Source organism: Scleropages formosus, chromosome 5 (genome assembly GCF_900964775.1).
Source record: "Scleropages formosus chromosome 5, fSclFor1.1, whole genome shotgun sequence".
NCBI classification, from domain to species: domain Eukaryota; kingdom Metazoa; phylum Chordata; class Actinopteri; order Osteoglossiformes; family Osteoglossidae; genus Scleropages; species Scleropages formosus.
Window position 1 is genome coordinate 28317852 of NC_041810.1, and position 23550 is coordinate 28341401.

At 43.9% G+C, this 23550-nt stretch overlaps 1 protein-coding gene across 4 annotated transcripts; it reads left to right on the forward strand.

Annotated features, from left to right (window-relative positions):
• The first annotated feature begins 1865 nt into the window (after nt 1–1865).
• Nucleotides 1866–22704, forward strand: LOC108942395 (GRAM domain-containing protein 2A-like). 4 transcript variants are annotated; one of them, XM_029252294.1, is made up of 13 exons: nt 1866–2081; nt 2219–2614; nt 9974–10087; nt 13758–13815; nt 15309–15381; nt 15673–15776; nt 16710–16808; nt 17366–17437; nt 17871–17933; nt 18299–18476; nt 18655–18748; nt 19273–19380; nt 19466–20978. In XM_029252294.1, exons 3-13 carry the CDS (start codon nt 9984–9986, stop codon nt 19482–19484), a joined length of 972 nt encoding a protein of 323 aa, XP_029108127.1. In that variant the 5' UTR covers nt 1866–2081; nt 2219–2614; nt 9974–9983; the 3' UTR covers nt 19485–20978. The 4 variants fall into 4 exon arrangements, with proteins under 4 accessions (XP_029108127.1, XP_018621251.1, XP_018621250.1 ...); XM_018765735.2 differs by lacking the exon at nt 19466–20978 and adding an exon at nt 21649–22704 and having other exon boundaries at nt 1866–2614; XM_018765734.2 differs by having other exon boundaries at nt 1866–2614.
• Nucleotides 22705–23550: the final 846 nt, after the last annotated feature.

Genomic DNA, 23550 nt, shown 5'->3' on the forward strand with positions numbered 1-23550 from the left:
GCTTGGTCCATCTTGAGGGACGCAGCCAGCAACGAGTCTGAATATTTTCAAGTCTGGTCAAGCCCCGCATAGCTACGGTTCGGGTGGAAGCGCAAGACTGCCGCATGCGTTGCCCTGGTGACTCAGAAGGAACTCGTTTATACAAGCAGCGCTGGCTCTTCTCCAACACAACATTGGAGAATCCTCCATTTGCGCTCCTAAGTTGTTATGTTGTGGGAGCTTTTGGAAGGTACCCGTTAAATCCCCGAATGCACCGGTATGGTTGCGGTGGCCTCCTTGTTACGTGGCAAGGGAGCGGCGGTATTCCATGACCCTTGTGTTTGCAGGCTCATGTTGCATCTTGTGATGGAGCACCAGGTTGTTGCATCTTGCTCTGCTGGGAGGGTTGGCACATGTGTTGAAGAAGAAGTTGTGGCCCGATGGGTTCTTCCCTGAGGACTAGCCCACTGACCTTTGTTGTTCTAGGGTGTTCTAGAAGGTTCAAGGGCGAGAGACAAACCAAGGGGTCCCAAAACACGGTTGACCCAGGGAGGGAGAGCGAGTCCACTTCTGACCCCCGATCCATTTTATATGTGTGTGTGTGTGTGTGTGTGTGTGTGTGTGTGTGTGTGTGTATATATATATAAATATATCCATATGTGTGTGTAACAATGTGTCAATGAAAGGTCCCCCCCCCTTTTAATCTCCAAAGGAGTGAATTCTTTTCATTGCAGCATTTTATTTGAAAAGCACACAAGGGACTAGAATGAATTGCGAGGGATTAAAGGGCCTTGATGAAAGGACCGAACAGGAGATAAAGCTTCTGTGGAAATGGTTCTGAACATCTGCTGTCCGTTCGGTCACGTCGCTTTAGGTTGTTTCACGTGGCGTGGCCGTCCCTCACTGGTTGCTCTCGAGCCCCATGATGTGGATCCTTGGTGACGCAAAGGTCAACCCCATGTGGTACATTTTTTTTTTTGTTCCTTTTTTTTTCTTTTTTTTTAAAACCTTACACAGTCTTCTCGCACACTGGGCCCTCATTGTTTCACAGATGTTTCGCTGCAGAGCGTCATGGGATTAGCCTGCAGGAGCACACGGCGTCCCCTCATCCAGGTACGAGTGGGTTGATCTCCAGCTGCAGATACCTCGACACACCCCCGAGCACTGGAAAATATTATTGGCTCACTATGTCAAAAAAAGTCAGTGTGCTAAAATATTACCTTAAGCCTTTTGAAACAGCAGCCAAACCTGTAACACCTCGGGGAAATCTGTCCAGGAGATGCCGTGCATTCGAACCGTGACTTCCGCTGTTTTGTGTTTTGTTGTCAGGGTGCAGGCTGAGGTGATGAATCGTGGTGCTGGACCAGCGCGCTGGGGTGTACACCGAGACAGCACCGCCATTGTTTCAATCAGCTTCTTTACTGGAAACCAGGTGACCAGGAGCAGAATGGAAACTGGCTTTGTGTGTGTGTGTGGTGAGGGGTGGTGAGTGGTTGTCATGGCGAAGACCATCAGTAGGATTTGGGAGGGTGAAGTGAGAACCAGGGGGTGAAATACCACCCCGGGGGGCCGGGAGTGAGAATTCACACCTGCTGCTGTCTTCACTAGATTTGTGGGGTGCCGGGGGAAAAAGGGCTTTGAGGTGTGTTTGCGTCAAAGACAAAAGCCGTGCGAACGGCCCGGAACCACCGACCTACCTGTGGAATTGCTCAAGTCGGTGAGTTTAACGTCGCTGCTTAAAACAAATGAGCTGTTAAGCCCTCTCACGAGTGTTTCCACGATGACACCTGGGCCCTGGGGGCACACGTGTACTTGGGCCAGCTGAGTCATGTACGTACACACACACACACACACACACACACAGCAGCCGCATCGCTAATGTGCGGAGCAGCTGCGTCGGTCTGGGGGCCCTGAGATCCCTGCTGGTGGGGGTCCAGGCCCAGCTGCACATGCGCCTTTGTTTTTCTCTGTTTTGGTCACACACACCCTGCTGGTGTCATGCAGTGTGTAGATGATCTCTCAGTGGTCACTATAGTAGTGGGCTAAGGTGACTTTCTGTGTGGGAATCGTACTCCAAGATGCTTGGCACCTTACGCATCCTGGTAATTTTTGTAGTATCGGTTCAGGGTAAACACCTTGATCGGGGGTGTTACAGCAGGAATGGGGATTCGAACCTGGATCTGGCCACAAGGTAACAGCTCTAACCATCAGTCCACCTGCTGCTCTGATTTCTTTACAGGGTCGACATGAGGAGTTAAAATGCCGTCTTCTTCACTCTGGACTGTTATGTGTAGAGTGTCACTGGAAAGAATGATAAATGAATTATTAAACATGGATTATGGGAAGGCTGGTAGAGAGCTGTGACGCCAGTCAGCGTACGTACGGGCGAAGTTACTCTGCACCTACGCGCGCTGTCGTTGCGCTCTGTCCTGTCGGGAGGACGTGCGCGCTCTCGCGGAACGGGATCGCCGCCGGCGAAGCGGGGCACGAGGGACTGCCTAGCGCGGGCGGCGAGGCGGAGCGCGGGACCTTCGGAGGAGTCGAAGCTCGAGGCGCGCGGCGCGTGACGAGTCTCCCGCTTCCCCGAGACTGTGGAGGATAATGAGGAGATTCGCGGGAGGACCCGGAGTCTGAGGTACGACTTTCGCCGCATTTTTTTTTTTTTTTTTAATTACTTTTTATGCACACACTTCGATTGATTGATTGATTTAATGGTTTATATTGCTTTGCGTTTCTTTTCCATCGATTTCTGAGGTACGTCGTCAGCTTCAGGTAAGTTGTTCAGTGGAGGAGTGACGGACTCGATGGAAACGGACCGAATTACAGAGAACATCAGTGGTGGTGCCATCACCTATGAACTCTTGAAATAAACTTTTTATTAAAACAAACAATTTTTTAATAACGAAAGGAACTCTTCTTATAGAAATTAACTTAACACGTACTGCCGGGATCACAATGCTTTCGAATGGAAGTAAAATGAAGAAGTAACTGGCGCTGCCGGAATCGTGATTCGTGTTACCGCTTGTTTCACGAATAGATGTGAACAGGTTGCCAGAATTTATCGAGAGTTTTAAAAATATATTTTTAATGTATATTATAAAGTTACTAACCAGTTTTACTGACGTGTGAAACGCAACATCCGCGTCAGAGATGTTGCGGTATTGTCACTTTTGTGTTATTTCCTCAATCGCACAGTAAGTAATTCTTATATAATTTTTTAAAACTTTTTTGTTTTAAAGTTTGACTGTTATTTTAAAAGCAAGTCTTTGCTTAATGCACGTTGTGGTTGGGAAGCGGCGTTCGCGGACCCTCAGTTACCGTCTGTCTATTAGTCTATTATCATAATTATTATCCCCTTAAAAGAATGCATGTGTGGCGCTGTGGCTTAGTGAGTTAAAGTTCCTGTCTAGTAAACAGGAGATCCTGGGTTCGAATCCTAGCGGTGCCTGTTGCGCGAGGTTTTCTGGTCCCTGAACCTACGTTCAAACCACCTTAGCATCCATGAATAAGGTACCAGTTGTATAATTACATAAGTAATAGTGGCTTCGTAAACTTAAAAGTTGTGTTCTCCTTGTTCAAGGGTATCTGAGTAGTACCTAATAATAAATAAAATGTATTGGGCATCCTTACTTTACTGTCATTTTAGTGTTATTGTACCTGTACAAACTACAGTAACTGTATGCAGTACACGCAGACGCCTTTGTTCAAGGCTTTTCACATGGTATGATGACAATGTAGCGCTGATTACCGCTCTGCGACTGGTACAAGATCCCCCGGCCTATGCCTATACATGGCATATTTGATCTTTTATTAAAACAACAAGAAAACAGATGAAGCACAAGGTGCGGCGTAGAGAGTGCATATTTATTCATTTTTTTATACATTTTAAAAGAAGAAACTTGTTAACGTAGCAGAGGGGTTTTGAGCTGTCGACCTCCGGATAAAAGCCCAGCAGCATGCTTTCGCTGCGCTACTCCGCTCCGCAGCCGCTCATTCTCCGTGTATTGCTGTATTAGTGGTTGTTACACCGAGGCGCATGTACAGACAGGTCTGTCTGGACTGTCAGTAGTTCTGTGTGACAGGAGTCTCGACATCATGTCCATATGAAATAATCACAGATGGGGCTGCGATCCGCATACAGGCTGTACAGTCTTGTCTTACTGACTGTGAATGATGTTTTAGTGAAGGGGATGGGCTCCTTTATCCTCTTGTCTGTTCTCACATCTGGCACCAGGACTGACAGATTTCACAACAGGAAAAGATCCTGTCTGTCTTGCTATCAAAAAAAAGAAAACCAGAGTCTTGGGTCCAGTGTTTGCTTTCTACCTGAAGTTTGCACCTCCTCTGTGTTTGCGGAATTTGAGTGGATAGCTCGGGACGATGTCGGTTTGCTTTTCCCATTCAGGGGCCCTGCAGTCCCTGTGAAACTCATCCTGTTTTCATTTCTGCTCTCATCACAGCAGAATGAACATGGAGTGCCTGCAGGCAAACTGTCACAAAGATGTGGGCAGGACCAGCAGGGGAGGTGTGCTGATGAGGGCATGAATTTGAGTTTTTTTCCTTTTTTTTTTTTTTTTTTTTTCTTTTTTTTAATTTAAAAAAAAAAAAAATAAATAAAGAAAACGGTCACCTTTAGCAGAAGTGTCAGGTGCTGGTAAATATTGAATTAGCCTCATGTGACATGCCTCATGTTAGTAGCCTCAGCTTTTATTGGTTTCATATGAGGAATACTTGGTTATGCCAAAGCTGTTGTGGACTCTACGCCACATACTTCTGGTTCATTTGAGTGGAAGCAGGAGGTCTGATCTGAAGCTTTAGATGGTCAAAAGACTGAAGTTCCTCATGGACTGTGTCTGAACTGCTTGTTCATTCTAACTCATGCAGCTCTTGTTTTGGGAAACATTTTTCTGGGCGCCATCAGTCTTTGAGCTTCACCTTTGTAACCCCATTCTGTGGTATGGAAAACAGAATTACCTGAACTCTTTATGCAAAAGGTTGCATTGTGAACACAAAGGTGAGTGACTTTCCTTTACATTTACCTGGAGCATTGGTCTGGTCTTTGAGAGCAAGGTGCCATGCTTGGTTTTTCAGGGAACGATATTCCTTGTCACACACAACAACCCTCATACAACCCTTCGGTTGTCTTCTGTAGGTTCCCTCTTAACACATGCTCTGTATGTGTTTCTGAACAGATGAGCAGAGGTTCCCGGAAGCTTCCTGATACATAATGCCAACAGCTACACCACCTCGGTGTTGATAGATCCTGCAGATTCAGTGTGCTTCAATGGTTTTTGCTGGCCTGATTTCACCACTTTATTTCTTAAATTATAGATGAAGCAACTTGTCTCCTGAGTTACAACAGCTGACATATTACTGTGGGCTGTCCTGGGGGAATTCCCAAAGGCCTGTATCTGTTCCTCATCACTACATCACTTCGCCTGACTGCTCCACACCATGAGTGGTTGTGGTTGTCCAGTCTTGGACAGCTCATAGTCAGTCAGTGAACCGATGGGCACAACCACAGTGGAGGCAACTGTGTGCAGTGAAGAAGCAGCTAAGGAAGGTTAACCTTAGCTTTGCTTTGTCTCACTGTGAAGGGGGTTGTAATCCTTTAGTAAAAGTGCATGAAAAGCTGTAAAAACAGAAAACTAAAATAAGTGCAGTTTCTTCTGTCACCCCTTACCCCTGGGACTCCTATCTAGTGGGATTCAGAGGCATGAGGATGTTCTGTGAGACTGAGGTGCAATCTGCAGGGAAGATCAAAAATGACCCGCTGTGCGTCTGTAAACAGTGGCTGCCTCGAGGGTCATCTTGCCTTCTTATGAGGTGGATGGACTGAGCGTGACTTTGGCATCGTTACCCTATGTGTAAACGGGAATGGAACTTGAAAGGCACAGGAAGAACATTTTCTTATATTTGCATTGCAGCACAGGGGTGGTGTGTTCTCAGGCTGTCCCTCATGCTGCTCACCGTGGCAGGTGGAAGGATCTTGTCACTTGTTTCTAGTTTGAACAGAAAGCACACAGTCTATTTTCCCAGCAGCCTTCACCATATGAGTATGACACAGACTTGCTCTAGCCATGGTACTCGGGTAGTCCCAGCTTTTTATGCTGATTACGGTTTAACAAGAGCAAATGAAGTGCTTACTTTTGAAGAAGGAATTTATTATTCACAGTGAACATCATCTGAGAGTGCACAGCAATGATGGGGAAGTCAAATTCATGAATGAATATTCATCTTCAGACTTTTTCATGCATCCATTTGGACTAACCTTTAGTGGAAGCATGTGTTTTCCTGTATGTTAATATTTGTGAAAGGTACACAGAATAAAACTTCAGGAATCACAGGTCAAGGAGCAAGATGTTCTTGTAGCTGCATTGTTTATTTGCTTTGTTTCTCTGTATTCAGAGAGATGAATGTTGTTTTCATTTTGTGTTGGTCTTCAAAGTCACTTGTATTGATATGGGCAAGTATAGATTTAATAAGATGTTTGACATCAGCATTGAGACATTTTCAGTCAACTAAACCCAACAGTCTGCTGTTAGTTACCCAAGAGCTTATTCAAAGAGTGCTTGGTTTTAAATAGAACCAGGGTGAGTGAGAGTGATTTGCATGCAGACAGTAAGATAGTCAGCATAAGCAACCTTAGGCTTTGCTCTTCTTCTAACCTTTGTGTGGGTGGCAAATTAAGAGACTTTTTTTTCCCCAAGGGAGCATTTCATTCCTTGGGGGGGGATTATGACAGTTTTTATTCAAAGGAGGAACTGGTTGGTCCTGTCTTTTCCTGTGTGTCATTGGTCATTCATTCATTGGCCTCTTCATCCTTACGGTGTAGTCTGCATGACTGGTCATATATTCTGCTCCATTCTCTTCCTGAGTACCCTCTACTCCCAAAGGAAGTTCCCATGGTCATACTTCATGAGTATGGAAACAGTCCACGGACGGATGATGGCCCTCACATGTGATCATGAATGTCATTATTGGTCCTACCACGCATGTTGATCGGACCTGCAGTGGCCAGTATGAATAACACAGTCTTGTGGTCATCCAAGTGTGCAAATCTGCATGTCATAGAAACTTCAGCAGCAAGTGATATGAGAAGATTACTGGTGTCAAGATGGCCAGTGAACTGCAAATAAGGGACAGGTTGACGTGACTTACCTTTAACGAAGGTCCTGTGGTGGGATTAACCTAATAGGATTTGTGGCAGTCTTATGATGGTGGGATGAATATGTGCTAAAGAGGAGGGCAAGTAGGTGGCGGCTTATGCATGTTCTTTAGCAAAGAGGTGAAGGTGCCTGGTTCACTGTGCCTCGATAAAGAAGAGAGATGTGATAGATGGGTTTTACCTGGGGGATGTGCCTAAGACCTGCTTCACTGAAGAAGAAGAGTCAATCAGATGCTAAGTAATGAAGTGGAGGAGAGTAGTGATTTAACGGGATAATTCGGCTATGAATATCATGGAGAACAAGAGTAATCATTTTGTGCGTTAAAAGAAGGTATAGCAGTTTAATTAACAATTTTAATCTGTATCTGTACGAATCAAAAAGCCATTTAACTTAGCTCATTCTGCAGCGGGTTACAGTTTTCAGTACTTATTATATGGCTTGGTGTTTCCATGTTTATTTGAAGAGACTGGATCAAGCAAGCAGCTGAGCAGTCCTCCTGCCTAACATTTCTAATTTGGATAATTTTCTTACATCTAGAGAGGGTTCGCTTTTGGTTCTGAGTGCTGCTACTTTTACAAAAGTGAAAATAAACAAGACCACCACACAGTCTTTGTTACATGTTAGAAATGCATTTGGAGAATGTTCTGCGGTCGTTTCTATCATGTGGACACAACATAAAAGGACTGGATTGGTGAGTTGCTGTGGAGAATATGTGACACTTTCTGTCCTCTGTGGTGGTACTGTAAAGTCAGAGATTCTACATCACAAGGCAACCTCAGACAGCAAAACCTGCATGTTTGGCCAGATCTTTCCATTCCACCAGAGAGTTGATGTTCACACCACTGGCTGTCTGTCTTTTCCCCCTGGTCAGCAGAGCAGTTGACTGCCTTGGGGCGCTGAGGAATGTGCCCATCGTTTTATATAACTGTGGCCAGAGAATGAGATCACCCTTTCTGCCCCTTTCCACCTTCTGCACTGCATTCCCATCTTGCTGGCTGCCTGAGAATGAAAGCACTTTTGTGCGAGTCCTTTCTGATGCTGTCCGCATGCCCTAGCTTTTGTCTGTCAGATGAGATCTCCAACAACAAGGGCCTCTCTCAGTTCATACTTTCAGCATTGCTTGCTAAGAGTGAAAAACAAGAAACATGTTTTTGGCATAATTGGGTCTTCCTTTTAACATGAGACTCATGCACTTGCAATTTTCCTATAGCATTGTGTAATGACGATTAAGGAGTTCCATGCCCAAGCTCTGGGGATTGCTTTAAATTTGGATATGAATTGGCATCAGTAGTAGTGGTCTCACGACCAAATGGTTGTTGGTTAAGTCCCAGGAAGGGTGTCTGCTGTAGTACCCTTGAAACAAAAGCTTAAGTTTTATAAAGCTTTGGAATTGGTGCAATTGGCTGTTACTACAGAATCTCAGTGCTTTAAATATGGGCACTGGTTCACCGGCATCTGAAAGAGTTCAGGCAAGGAAGGCCTGGTCTGTTGTGGGGATTCATTTTTTAATTTATTTATTTTATTGCACTGATTTCTAGGACAATTCCTGGTTTGTGCTGGAGATTACTTACATAGAAACATCAATAGAAGAATGTGAGATTCCTTTTGGTTTGAGATTTTTATGCTAATTTAATAACAGGTTATTAGTGTAGTCTCAATGTCTCTAACACGCTGGTCACAAGTAGGCTTTTAAGAGCCGTGTCGCGGCTATTTTTAGTGTCTGCTAATCGGGGCTGCTAATCTTGCTGTCCTTCCTTCCTCCTGCTTTCTGACATTAACATGGGTCAGGCTAAGTGGGCTGCAGTGAGGGGCTTGTCACTGTTTATGAAACCGTGACCCCCCCCCACTGTTAAACATGGCTGTTTTTTTGCATTGTAACACCCTCTGTTACACATCAATGTGTGTTACTCTGTTTCAAGAGCTACAGTACTTGAATAGAGATTAACTTTACACCCTCTCTGACTGCCATTTAATTACTTCCCTTTTATTTAAATTCTTCTCTTCTACAGATTTTTTCTGCAAAAAGTCTGCCAGTGTTTGGTTGTCTGTTTCTGATTCTGCTTTAGTGGTCTGTGTACTTCACACAGAGAATGCTCATGTTTTCACCAGGATCACAGTGCTAACATTACATTGCAAAACAGGCGTGGATTTGCAGGTAGTATTTCAGGCATACAGAAACAATCTTGCTGCATGTAGTGCAGAGCAGGATTTGAACATAGCTAGGTATTAGAGTACGCAATTTGGTTTGGAAGCCTGAGCCTATATTGTTCACACTCAAGGCCTGACTTGGACCCAATTTAGACTCACTTTGGGCTTAACATCCTGGCCAGAAGGCTGAGCTCTGGTGGGCTCACTCCCTCCACCCTCCCCCTTCTCTCTAGCCTTTTTTTTTCTCAGCCACAGGCTTCTTTTTCTCTGGTTATTACATGTACTTTTCAGTTGTGAATCTTCTATACATTAACACACCTGCAGGAGAATGGATACCTCACCTTCTGTTCACCTGGGATGTAGTAAACAGCTGAATGTGTGACTCGTCTGTTGCCTGCCTCTTTCTTACATATGTCACTGATAGACATCCGTGTAATTTAAAAACAGTGGCATTTCATCTGTCCTCTCTGCCTAAATTTTGATGCCTCCTTTGGCATGGCTAATTCCCCCCTTGTAATGGGTTTTGAAGAGACAAGTTGTGGTCATTTGGAGTGGGTAGTTATTAAACACAGATATCTAATACCTTCCGTATTACAAGAATATTTTGGTGACCTCATGTCCTCCAGTGACCAGGGCAGGGGAAACACAAGTATAAACTCTGTTTTCTGTGTTTTCAGGTGAAAGACCATGAGCGACCACCAGGAGCAAAGCGAAGACATCGGAACCATGCCTCCCCAGGACCTCCCAGATCCCCCTAAGGAGGATGAACCCCAGAACAACCCCACCTTGAAGTAGGGCTCAAGGAAACTCACACTCAAGTTCTGAAGACTTAAGTGAACAAATTAGTTTTGCTTTTTCCACTTCTTTTGTGTTCAGTTTGTAAAGCCATGTGAATTGGTCCTGTGGCAGATGGCTGATTCTGAAATATATTTTGAAGGTTCTTGGAGAAATATTAGAAAAAAGAAGCATCTGATCAAAAATGTCTTATATCTACGCCCAAATGATAGTGAAGGCAGGCAGCTACAGTTTTTTGAGGGCCATATTTTCCACTGGTTGGTATTCCTCAACTTGTAATTATTTGCATGAGGTATTCTTTTGACAAGAAGCCCCTTACCTGGCAATGGAGGTGCAGCTCAGTGTCCAACTGAAAGGCAGTCCTGAACTCTTGAGGGTAAACTGGTTTCCAGAAAGCCCTCACCTTTGTCTGGTAAACATATCCTGAATCACCGAGAAAAAGGGATAGCTGGAAAAAAGAACAAAGACGTTCTATTATGCTGGTGGTCTAGAAGCTCTAGCCTCTTGGATTATTGTCTGCTGTTGTGCTGTGTGAGTTTATACCTGCTCCTCCACCATGCTGCAGGGCCTGGTTTCCATGGAGATCTGCCATGCCTGTGAATACACACAGAACCTGTTGAAAACTCTCAGCCCTTTGCATACACAGAGCAGGAACGGTGCCCGTGACCACAGTGCATAAAATACACAGCCCTATTTAATCTGGGTTTCCACCTCTTTCTACATCACTGAAAAGCTCAGCGTTAGGTCTGGTTGGAGACTGCTGGCAGACAGTTTTACTTTAAAAGCAAAACTTATTCCTTTCTGCCTGGTTTATAAGGATCATGGAGTGCTTAACATTATTTTAGAATCTACAGATATGCGCAATGTTATACCTTGAAAGAGTTATTTGGCTTGTTTCATCTTAAAAATTTAATTTTTCTCTTCCCTTTTATTGTTATTTGCAGCATTTTCATTGTTTGTACCTGAATCATTTCTGTTGTTTTTTCAATCTATCAAAATGGCCTCTCCTGCTGCTAATTCACATTATAATACCTTTCTTTATGAATGGCCTAAAAAGACTGAAATGGGATACACACCCTAGGCATGTTCCTTCACAGCTTCACTGTCACTGGAAGCACACAGTAGCACAGCTGTATACCTGTTCAGATACCTACATTGCTATGGTCTACTTCAAGGCAAAAGCTAAGATAGTCCCACTTGTTATGTCTATTTTTCAGCAGTTAACACACCTTTGTTAAGTACTGTTAATGGTAGCAGTAGGTACAACGCATGTACTTCAGTCTGAAATGTATCTTCTATATTAAGAAGAGAAAACAATGTTTTGCCCAGTTTGTACTTGAGTCTAAAATTTAGTGCACAACATACATTCTGGTGGTAAGAGATTGAAGGGGCCAGAGACATGGGCCTCTGCCACCATGACTGGAAAGTGGCCCTTGTTAGTATGGGCAGAGAGCAGCCAGCTAGATTTGCCCAGTCACAAAGCATCCACTTCTGTTCAGAGAAAGGCTGCACTCCCTTCCATTCCCAGAAGTCTGGTGCTGTGTTACTGTCAGACCAGCAGGACAACTCTTGAACTGGAAGTGATTAGAACTTTCAAAACATGTCTTTCCACTGCCTTTTGTCTTACTATACTTTGAACTCACCCACTGATTTGCAATTAGTGTGGCATATGTGTTGAAAGATGCCTTTTTTTTTATTTGCGATGCACACCTTTCTGACTTTTTGTTTGAGAAGTGTTGCTTATGACCAGGAAGTTACAGGTTCAATTAAGTGATTTGAATGACGCATTAATGAATGTTAATGTGTAGATGGCAAGCTACACAAAGATCTAATGTCTCTCCAAATAGGGATCAAAACCTTAGATAAACGGGCGCTAACGAGGGTGTCCTATGCACTGTGTGAGGAGCAGTTTGGCACAAGGAGAAGGAAGTGCCAAGGCGATTATTTTCCTCACCAAGCCAACTATATTTACTGGGAGGAGAATCCCTGTTGTGTAATTGGGTGTTTGTTGCAGGTTGGTCTGTTGTGACTTGTCTGGGGATATAACTTGAACAGACTTGAGCATGGGAGGGATGATGGGTAATTGGAGCTGGGATTGTAGCACTTTCCCTTTCTCTGCTGCTAATGAGCACACTGCCTGTGTGGGCCTGTCGGCACACTGCCCAGCAGTACTCAGGATGCCATGTGTGCATGTTGTGTAAGGGGACATCTTTGCCTTCCTGTGTGACATTGACCAATTCTTGAGTGCAGAGCCTCCTCTGTTGGGGCTCCTGTTTGGCTTTAGGGGCTTGTTTCAGTCACTTGGCAGCAGATTCCTTATAGCCAGAAGCTGCATTTCTCAGTTAATGAACACAAAGCTCACTTTCTCTTTGAGTTTTTAGCATCTCCTGGTATGTATGACAATCAAGTTATTGTGGTATAGTATGTTATGTAGCTAGTTATAAACTTATATATAAGTTTTTAATATAAATGACTGCTACCTTTATTTATTAGGCTGTTCTCGTAAAAGCACAGACATTAGTCTGTGAGTAAATGTCACAAGCTGGGTAGTTCCACGGGAAAACCACAAATAAAGTAGATTTATTATATACTCGTGCTGTAGCCCACAAAGGCTGTAACGGTGCTTTTCTCTGACCCACCACCTGGCAATTTCCTGTCGTTTGGTAGTCTGTACACTTGGAAAGCACTGCTTCTCTTGTTTTCTTTATGTATAATTTTTCAAAATGAACATGATGAAAATATCTGTAGTGTTTTTGTTTTTCTCATGAACATTCATCTGTTTTGTCACAGAAGAAAAAGAAGCACAATTCTATAGTTCTGAGTGTTAGACGAATGTAGCACTTAGTGACAGGAACACAAAAAATACAAATTTTAAATACATTGATGTGCGTATTTTTTAGCTCTCTAAGCACGTAATTGTGTAGAACAAAGTGCTGTAATTCTGAGGATTAGGGCTTCATACATGGCATTCTTTGCTGTATCTTAATAAAGAAGGAGAAATCATAGCTTGGTGGCTTTAATCTTCTCCAGACAGTTGTCAGTTTGTATGAAGGTCATTTAATTTTTTAGCTCTGTTTCCAGCTGCTTGGATTAAAAAAAACAGAACAGTGATCTCTAGAACTGAAGTATAATTGTAAATATAATCCACATCTTTTCTGTTCACTCGGTCTGACTCATCGCCCATGACGTCACACAAGAGGTCGGGGAGATCAGGGCCTTCTGGGAAGGGTAGGAGAGCAACAGGCCTTCCATGGGGTAGTGCTTGGCAGGAATGTGCAGTGAGGGGATTGCTGTGCTGATCTGGGGATATGCTGCTATTTTCAGGACTAAATCTCTTCAGTATCCTGCAGTATCACATTACACAGTACTGCATTAGTGACATACATTTTATTAATATGTAAGGTATGTCGGCTTTTTTTTTTTTTCTCTCCAGTCCAATCTTCAACTTCTAACCTTTCTGTGGTAATAAATGCAATATCCAGTGTGTCATTCATTGGTCACACTGCATAAATTTGTGACACTAACAACTGTTAATCTGACTTTTCTACATGCTATATGTTGTTATAGTATTGAATCGTTATTAATATGAATTGGTTTCTCTAAGTGTGGTCATGGCTGATATTGACATTCACATCATGTAACCAACGCTTCATCTCTGTGTTACAGGTACCAGCTAATTGACGACCTGCCATATGAAGACGTCAAAAAATGTTACCGCGAGTCTGTGAGTACCTGCCACCCCAGCCACAAAACACTTCATGTCAGTGGTCATTATTTCAGTGTGTTGGGGACCGTGCTTGTGAACAGCATGGCAGTGGTGGTTGCGGAAGAAGTGATATGGAGACCAGAAGCTTTAATTTCAGAAGATGTAGAATTTATTCAGGTAGCCAGCCATTGATCATGTTCATACTTCAATAATGATGCATTGGAGAGCATTTCTCAAGGCTATGAGAGCCACTCTAACTCCTTGCTGAGGTACAAAGTTTTATACTACTATGTATCACACAATTGTTTAGTGTACTGTAATCACTGGGTTATTTTAAACTTTCTTAATAAAGATCAACTGTTGTACTATTCATGGTTTTACTGTTATAAAGTAGTTGAACTTTGTAGCTTGGTATTGACTATTTTGCTAGTATTCCTCAATGCAGCAGACTGGGTACAGGTTCATTCCATGTAAGGGAGTCTGTAGCAGAAGAAGTAAATTTGGAACACTACATTTAAAACATGATACAGATTGGTTAACACACAACAGCTTATGCAGTATGTATTTTCTGCTATATATGACTACTTGTTAACTCTCATGTGTTTTCCACACCTCTGCCAAGATCTGTGGCTTGTTCGACCAGAGCCAACTTGTGTAAACACCTGTAAAAATGGAGTGACGCTTGTCCTTACTGACGTTTGTTGTTCATTCAGCTTTTGCCTAGACACTAGAAAGTTTGCAGCATTGATGCTGTAGTGAGGTAGAGTTGTAGAGTTGAGTTGTGACACTTGTGATGTTGGTAGGGCAGTGGTGTCTTCAGTGTGTAGGTACAGTAGTTTCACAAGACCCTGAAATGTTAAAAAGCTTTAACACAGAGAATGTAGTCATAATGCTATGCTTTGCTAGAACATTGCTCTGTATTAATGTATTACCATTCAGGCAAAATTACAGATGCAAAGGCTTTCGTAACCCAGCACAGGAAGGAAACGGTATCAGCTTTGGTGATAAAAGGACAACAGTTTCCTGTCTGTGAGTTTCTGAACTTGAGTTGAGTGAGTGCCTCAGGTGCAGCTCCAGGAAGCTGTGAGAGTCAAGAGTGACACTGAAGCTGAAACAGCCATTGTGAAACAGGCCATTACACCATTATATGTTAATGATTTATCCAGAACTCCTAGCAGTAGCTTGCCCGCATCAGTGATGGTCACAGTGGAAACCTACTGAGACATGGTATCACACACATACAAACATAAGGGACATTTTTTAATCATGAAAATGACTACACACAAGTTTCTGTTAATGGCAAAATACAAACTCTTCCACATTTGATTGGCTGATAGGACAGCAGTGCAAAGAGAGGACTTCCTGTCATAGACAGACTTAAAGGTTCTCCAACGGCAGTCAGGGTCAGCATGCCGGACCTCATTCATTACTTCAGCCATCTGAAAGCCAGGATCAGTCCTCGGAACCTGTCCGTAAAGACCCTCAAACTTCTCCCTTCTTCTCTTCTGCAGACAGTCACCAAATACAACTCGCAGTACCACAAGCTGTTCCAGAATGTTCCCAAGGAGGAGATCCTTATGAAAGGTAGGCAGCTGTAGAGTGGGGGCTTCAACTAGAGAATATGATAAAACCACCTCACCCTCCCTGGGAGGACAATGAACATCATTTGAGTTGAGTGAACTTAGTTTGGATGGTGGGATCCTATTCCTAGTCATTTTCAACATCATGAACACCTGTTGTTTACTTATTACAATCTGGCCTTAGTTTCTCCATTGTACTGCAATAAACTTAAAACAGCTTCAGCCAAGTGTGTGTGTATACACTTTCTATGACCCGTACTCCTGATGTAACCTCCACTCCCGTTCTATCTCCTAGTGTATTCCTGTGCCCTCCTTCGGGACATTCTTCTGCAGGGCCGCCTCTACATCTCCAGGAACTGGCTGTGCTTCTATGCCAACCTCTTTGGCAAGGACATCAAGGTAAATGCATGATGGCCTCAAGGGAGACCCCATCGATTGTTCGACCCTTGCCTCTGTCAGTCTGTTTTACTTTGTTGTACCATACCGTATGCATGCTCATGCAATTTCCCTTGCGGTCAGTGAAGTTTTCATATCTCTACCTATCATATTTTTACCACACCAACAATCTTACTGCCTTCTCTGTTCTCCCATTTTTAATTCTGGTTTGTGCATGAACACTGTGTTTAAAGGGACACACATGCACACCCCAACTTGCATTCAGGTAGTGCATCCTTGAGTCTGAAAAGTAAGATCTGTTGCAGAAGTGCATAGCAAGACCAGCAGCTAGCACTCAGGATGTTTTTCATGTTGATGTGCATGCAGTTCTTGGCTTGGAACTTGAATAAATGAATCTCATTCATGGAATTCACTGGTCAAAATAGCTACAACCCTAAATAGCATTAGACAGGACTCTTATTTAATGCTTCACAAGGATGCTCACAGTTTAGTCCAGCCTCAGTAAGACAAAGACAAACAAGCGCTTGTTGATTTGCTGGACCTCATCCACATGACCAATGCACATCTGGTCTTGTTTGTGCTGAAAGGTTTGCTTTGTTGGAGTGTGTCACCAGGTGCCCCAAGGGAACTTAAACACTGAGCAGATGAAACTTAGTACAACCCATCAGTGTGTTTGAAGTTCAGATGCCCTGAACTGCTCTGTTTTTGGCCCTTTTCCCACAAATATCTGTCTCTGCCCTTCAATTGACCTATTTCTAGAAAATGACTTCTCTCCAACCACTATTCTCATAAGGAGGGTGGGACCATAATGTTTATGTGATTTCATCATGATATGACTTCCATGTGACCGTTATTTGGCATTAACTTCACCCCAGTGTCTCCACAATGTGAATATGATGTGACTGTCATGGAGGACACACTTCTCGTTCTCCACAGGCGGCCATTCCTGTTGTATCTGTGCGACTGGTAAAGAAACATAAGACGGCTGGTCTGGTTCCAAACGGGTTGGCCATTACCACAGACACGGGTCAAAAGGTACGAATGTACCCTTTTAGCCTTCAGTCCTTCGAATCGGAGCAGGTCTAACAGGATCCAGTCCTGTCAAGATGCATGAGGAGTGAGAAATCACAAGCTGCAAAGTGTGGCAGCCCCTGAGTGTCCGGCTCACTCCACAGAAGTGACTTTAATGCAGTTCCAGATTTCACAAAATTCAAACCCAATATCTGGGATGTTCAGATAATTCTTTGTCTTCCCAGAAAGCACCACACACGGCCTCTTTGTCATTTGCAATCGGTGAATATCGAGAGCTGATTATTCCTAACGGCATTCCTCCTCTCTTGAACACCACTGCTTTTGGGGCAGTGCTTGTTGCAACTTACTCCTTATATTTCTTAACAGATAAGACTGCTTGCTGTACAGACTGAAATTGAACAGTCTGTGTGGATTACAAATAATTAATTTTAGTTTATGATCACAGTTCATTATTCTGTACTTGTGTCAAACTGTAAATATGCATGTATATATGCACATGGGTGCATAAGCCTGCAGAGATAGTGCCAAGATGATGTATGTGACCCTTTCTTCTCCCACAGTATGTCTTTGTGTCCCTCCTGTCCCGGGACAGTGTGTATGATGTGCTGAGGAGGATTTGCACACACCTACAGGTGACTGCCCTCAGCCCTGTCTCTAGCCCTGAATGCAGCACCATCCATCTCAACTGCTCAGTACTCCTCCTCAGTCACTCCACCATCTGTAACTGCTACGCCCTGCGACACAATAATGGCAGTGTTTTTGTCATTTAGTTCAAAGTCATGTACTATATAACACAGTAGTTTTTAATGCAGTATGGAGTAATTTCCATTAGTATAATCTGATACACTGCAGAGTATTCCCCTGTATTGCAGTACTGTAGTGTAATGTTACATTCAAATCTAGTCTAATTTGGTGTATCGTGCCATAGTTAAAGTACTACTGGGGATTTTGTTTGGTCACCCTGTGTTGTGACCACAGTAAAGTTTCCTGTGAAACAGCTGGACTCAGAAGGACAGTTGGTTAGTCTGTGACCACTGACCTCTGACCTAATATTGAACTTCTCAGGTCAATGGGAAGAAAAGCCTTGGAGTCAAGCAATACATGGAAGAACCAAGCTCCTTGTCCATGGTGAGCCCTTCTTTACCTACTGTTGAGCATCTGTGTGTCTCTATCTCTGTGTGTCTCTCTTTGTCTTGTTTATTTTCCCATCCATCCCTCTTTCTGTTTGCCTGTCTGTCTTGCAGTTCTCACTGCTGACTGAGGGTTGTAATGGTTCAAGAAATGCTTACAATCAGAACAGTTTAGGTTGTGATCATAGGAGGCTTATTGCTTTGGTTGAATTGTCACAAATTGTCTGAAATATACTGAAACTTAGACCCTGCTGTTTAATTCCATTATGTCTAGAGATGTAAGCTTTATCAGTTAAACAGTGTTTTGTCATTTGTTCACAAATGTCTCATGATTTATTGAACCTCACTCCTTCTGGTCTTCAGGATGAGTTCCCCACCACAGACGAGTTTCCGGTTGCACACGAGTTCCCACCGGTCCTAAAGTGGCGACGGAAACCGTCGGTCAGTGCTGTATCATCCTCTTTGCCAGACCTCCTGGGTAACTCATCCAGCAGCCTGAGTGCCATGGATGGGCCATTCCCTGCAGAAACGGTGCTCAAAGGTGAGTGATGCCGTGTCCAGCTGCCTTGCCTGTTATATTCAAAGGATCTGAATATAAAAAAGGTTGTTGGCTCGTGTGCGGTGCTGTGACAATGGTGTGATGAAGAGTTTCTTTTTTTGGTTGTGCTGTCACTGTTTACTGCCACTATGACTGAGCTCCCCTCATTGTGTCCTTGCAGAAAGGGGTCTGGACAAGGAGAAGGCTCTCCTGGCTGAGCCAGTTCCCGAACTGGGCCAGATGGAGTACCAGCTTCTCAAATTCTTCATCCTACTGTGAGTGCCCTGACTGTGGATCTTCTCATATCACATAACTACATGAGTACCACCTTCCTCCTCACATCCTGTCAGTGTTAGGTTACAAACGGCTTACCTGGTGTTTGTCATCACCCTCACAAGAGTAATCTGCTGGACATTAATGTTGGATTGTAGGTTCTTCAGGGTCAGGACACAGCAGGGTCACTAGAGCAACAGGATTAGGTTATATTGAGTTTTACTCATGTAGAGATGAAGAACTGATAAACTATTAGACAACTTTATAATGTCAGTATGACTTCAACAAGACTTGTTTTGAAGAGTTAAAGCAATGTGAAAATGTCTGATTTTACTGCCATCTATTGTGAAATCTGTGATCCACAGAGTTTCAGTCAAGATAGAGTCTAGAACCTTGACCAAAGGCTTTCCTGATTTCTCCTTGTGGACTATAAGTTCTCTTTATTTTTGTTTTGGCTTCTGGTTCAGGCTTTTTCCAGTGTCTGTGCATCTTTTTAAATTGGGGGTGTCTTGTCTCTGTCCCACAGCATTATCCTGCTCATCATGTCCTCCTGTTACTTGGCTTTCCGTGTCTGCAGCCTGGAACAGCAACTGTCCTTCCTCAATGCCAACCCCGGTCTGCCTGTGAGGAAAAGGTGAGTCTGGGAGACTACAAGAATGAGTGGTAATGGAATAATCCTAAAGCAGTCCTAACAGATGCTCTTTCTATGCTGATGTCAGTCTGTCCTTTGCCAGGTAACCCTGGCACCGTGTCGAGTGTCCATGAGAGAGCAGCGTTCAGCGCACGCAAATCTGTTTGCCGTCGTTTCTATTGCAGTCACACTCTACTCCTGTGCTGGAGCAGTTTCTTCCTTGGCAGTAGTAGCATGATGGGAGGAGGCCTGGAGGAGAACTCATCCATGGGCTAGTGAAACCGACATGGCAATTCTTGCTCCTCTCTGGATGGGTGCAGTGACTTGACACACCCCCCTTCCCAAGTCTTGTGCATCGAAATTGACTGCGCACAGGCCCTTGTCAACTGGCCATCATCTGACCATCAGCTGCTTTCTTCTGAAAGGATGTCAGTTCCTGCTTGTCAGTCCCTGCTCTAGTACAAATGGCCTTTAGTGTTTTTTAATATTCATCTTCTATATTTTATGCTTATAGTCCTGGCACTGTGTGCCAGATTTTCTGCTGGAGTGCAGCCTCTAAACGTCAGTAGTGGAATGAGGAATCTTCATCTGCCGGCCATGAACTGTGTCCATCAGTTTTATTCAGTAGGTACTGTGTGTACACCACTACTAGACCGCTATAATCCCCCGTTTTTCACCGTGGACCAGGCGAAGTTGTCTCCTCTTGACTGTAACCACTCGTCAAACAATATGGCCATGCGAGACTTTCAGTCCTCCTTCTGATACATCTTCTCAAACCCCTTGGTCACTATGGTACTAATGTGTTTGCTCAAGTGGCAAACTCCTGTGAATGTAAAAGAACTGCAATGCCGAATGTGTTTAAAGGGGGAACTTGCACCTCCAGTAAAGACGATGGTTATCTGTTTACCGGACCCCTTCAAAGTACACAAACTCTCCATGGTGAAGAGAATGTCAGTAAAGATGATGTGCAGTTGCTGTCTCCACTGCAGAATAACTTTCTGAAAACTAAACTGAGTGATCACGAGCAAAATTGACTGAATAAGAAGAGTGGTTAGCAAACTCCATGTAATCACACAAGACGGTAATGTTAGAGGGAACCATGTTGGCTGCGAAGCCCACATGCATTGGGGATGTGATAACAGTCTGTGGAACAGTGCTAAAGAGCATCAGTCTATTTGTTGGCGCACGTTGGGCTGTCAGTCAGGAGAGGGTACATGTGCAATGGAAGTACTTGAAACAGAATCAGGCATTTCAGTCTGGCACCAGTGGGCTGGATGACAGTTCACTCCTATTTTGCTTTAGAGAACTGACCTGCATCCGCTGCGAGTGTTGAGTCACATGTGAAGTTGAGGCACGGAGGTGGAGTGTTCAGCTACTTATCTCTGTATTTATTTGTGTGATTGCTTTTTACATTAGGAAGAACTTTTTTTTGCAAAACCTATCTGTCAGTCCACTTAAACTGTAAACCTATGCAATGACCACACCAGTATATAACTGTGAGAGGGTAGTAATTAATAAAGCGCTTAATTGCCATGCACTGTGATTGGATCAGAGTTCTGTCATTTAGAAATGAGAGGTCTGACCCCCCCCCCCCCCCCCCCCTCCCCAATTGCATTGGCTCTTTATAAGACCTTCATTCTTGACTGGTTCAGGTATAGTAAAGGTGTTTGCCATGCAGCTTCCTGTATATATACTTTTTATATATCTGTTTACCTATGTAAAACTTGCGTAACCCCGAACTCTAAAAATCTGAAGAAAATTCTGTATCTAAGCAAAGAAAATGAGGAGCCACCAAGCACTCCTGCGTGTTTATCACAAAAGACTGTGTCAGTAAGCTATACATCACATTACTGAGACCAGTTTTCTGGATTTCATTGCCAGGTTGCTAAACTATTGTTACACCTTTATGTTCAATTTTTTTTTATTTCTGCCATTCAATGTTGTAATTAAGTTTGTTGCCACAAGGTGGAGACAGTGAACGTAACCATGGAGACTGCAGCGCCCTGATGGTTTGGTCCCTTCAGCCAAGTTTGTCATACTGATAGGAAACGCTATATATCCTTAGTATGGCTGTAGCACAGAAAAATGTATATACTGGGGGTGTAAGGAATCATGGAGATACATTGATAATGATATCATCCTGCTGAACAGTTCCACATTGGGTGACCTTACCAGTATGAAGAAACATGACTTTACAGGGATTTTTTTTTGCACTGTTGCTTAACTTATGCTTTAGTCCAAAATAACAAATGATTTTTTTTTTTTTTCCAGTTCTGTCTGTTAAAACAGCTGGATACTTCCACTGGAGCTGATCAAGCTAAATAAACTGCTGAACTGTAGATAGCAGTAAAGGCTGTGCAAGGATCTGAACCTCGTGACTCAACTGAAGAGGTCAGAAAATGAGAGGCCTAGCTGAGGTAGTGCCCCACAGCACGAGACTGCACTCTTGGCGAAAGAGCCACTGTCGGCTAAGATGACCCTACTGCAGCAGGATTCTGGGAGTGTCCACAGTCTGCCCACCTCAGGGGGAGCGGAATGCAGCTTACATTTGAGTCGATGTCTTGCCAGGATGAGATTGGCCACAACTGGATTTAGCTTCGAATCTCCAGTGCAAGAGTTCATTATTGTACTAGAGAGTAAGTCTCAGACTAACATGTGGTCAAACACAAGTCTTTTTTGGCCTCATTACTACAAGAGAACAGATTTATTGTGGAGTGGACCACACAAGCATCCTCTGCAGCTGGAGAACGTGTTTCTGCCAGCTGGGTCCTCTCACTACAGCGACCCTTAAGAGTGCTCCTCGTGATGGACACATAACCATTGCTCAAATACGTATTCACCCATTTAGGAAAAATGTTCAAGGAAAGGGACTGGAACAGATCAGGATGTTTGTTTTTTTTTTATACTAATATGTACAGTTCACTGTGTCTTCTGGTCCTGCTGTTGTACCCTTGATGTTTTGTTCTCTTTTCCCTCCTGTTTCCTACAATTAAACTCTGTTACAACATCATGTCATCAGCGAAGAAAACAGACCCCCCCGTACTGGTGCTTTGAGTGCAACAATGGAGAAAAAAACTCTAGCATTTTATACATGTTCATGAGTGATGTTGGTGCTCAAAGAATAAAAATGAACAATTGGAAATGTCCTTTCACCACCTGCCCTTGTTCGGGACACTAGGAGGACGGTAAATTTATGAGGTGCCTGACACCTCCGCTCTTTTATTACAGGGCTTTACAGATTTCAGAAGCAGCTTTTCAGAGCATGAGAGATCTTGTGCTGCAACGAAAGGGATTGAGAAACACCTGCTTCTCATCACACCTCCTAGAGCCAGGAAGGAAGGAAGGAAGGAAGGAAGGAAGGAAGGAAGGAAGGAAGGAAGGAAGGAAGGAAGGAAGGAAGGAAGGAAGGAAGGAAGGAAGGAAGGAAGGAAGGAAGGAAGGAAGGAAGGAAGGAAGGAAGGAAGGAAGGAAGGAAGGAAGGAAGGAAGGAAGGAAGGAAGGAAGGAAGGAAGGAAGGAAGGAAGGAGGAAGGAAGGAAGGAAGGAAGGAAGGAAGGAAGGAAGGAAGGAAGGAAGGAAGGAAGGAAGGAAGGAAGGAAGGAAGGAAGGAAGGAAGGAAGGAAGGAAGGAAGGAAGGAAGGAAGGAAGGAAGGAAGGAAGGAAGGAAGGAAGGAAGGAAGGAAGGAAGGAAGGAAGGAAGGAAGGAAGGAAGGAAGGAGTTTGAGTGGATGTGGGAGGAGCCTGTACTTCCTCTCAAAGACTTTTTTTTCCCCCATTTCACACAGCTGAACATGTAATAAAATAGCGTTACAGTAAGGTCTCAAGCGATCGCCTCTGCGTGTTTTTCTATCTTCTGTGTGTTGCTGAGGATGTTCTGCAGTGCAGTGATGTCAGCAATGACCTCCAATCTGGCTGAAGAACAACAGAGGTCAGGAGAGCTCATGTGCATCGAGGTGCTCTTTATTCCTCCTTTACTCTCTTCTTGTCTAAACAGCCTTCAGACCAACCCTCTTCAGGACCTGTCTCCCCCCAGGGGTGTGTGTTTGTCACCTCTCCTGTTCTGTGTCCACGTTTACCTCCTGCTCCACTGGGGATGCTGGGACCACGTTTACGAGATTGAGGGGCAGCGGCTTGCGTAAACGATTAAATATGCGGACGGGGGACGACGTGGCCA

Coding starts and splice junctions, on each gene's coding strand:
- LOC108942395 (XM_018765734.2), top strand. CDS start 9,984: ATGAGCGACCACCAGGAGCAAAGCGAAGACATCGGAACCATGCCTCCC. Junction 13,816..15,308: donor AAAAATGTTACCGCGAGTCT/GTGAGTACCTGC, acceptor TCTCTTCTGCAG/ACAGTCACCAAATACAACTC. Junction 16,809..17,365: donor CCACAGACACGGGTCAAAAG/GTACGAATGTAC, acceptor CTTCTCCCACAG/TATGTCTTTGTGTCCCTCCT.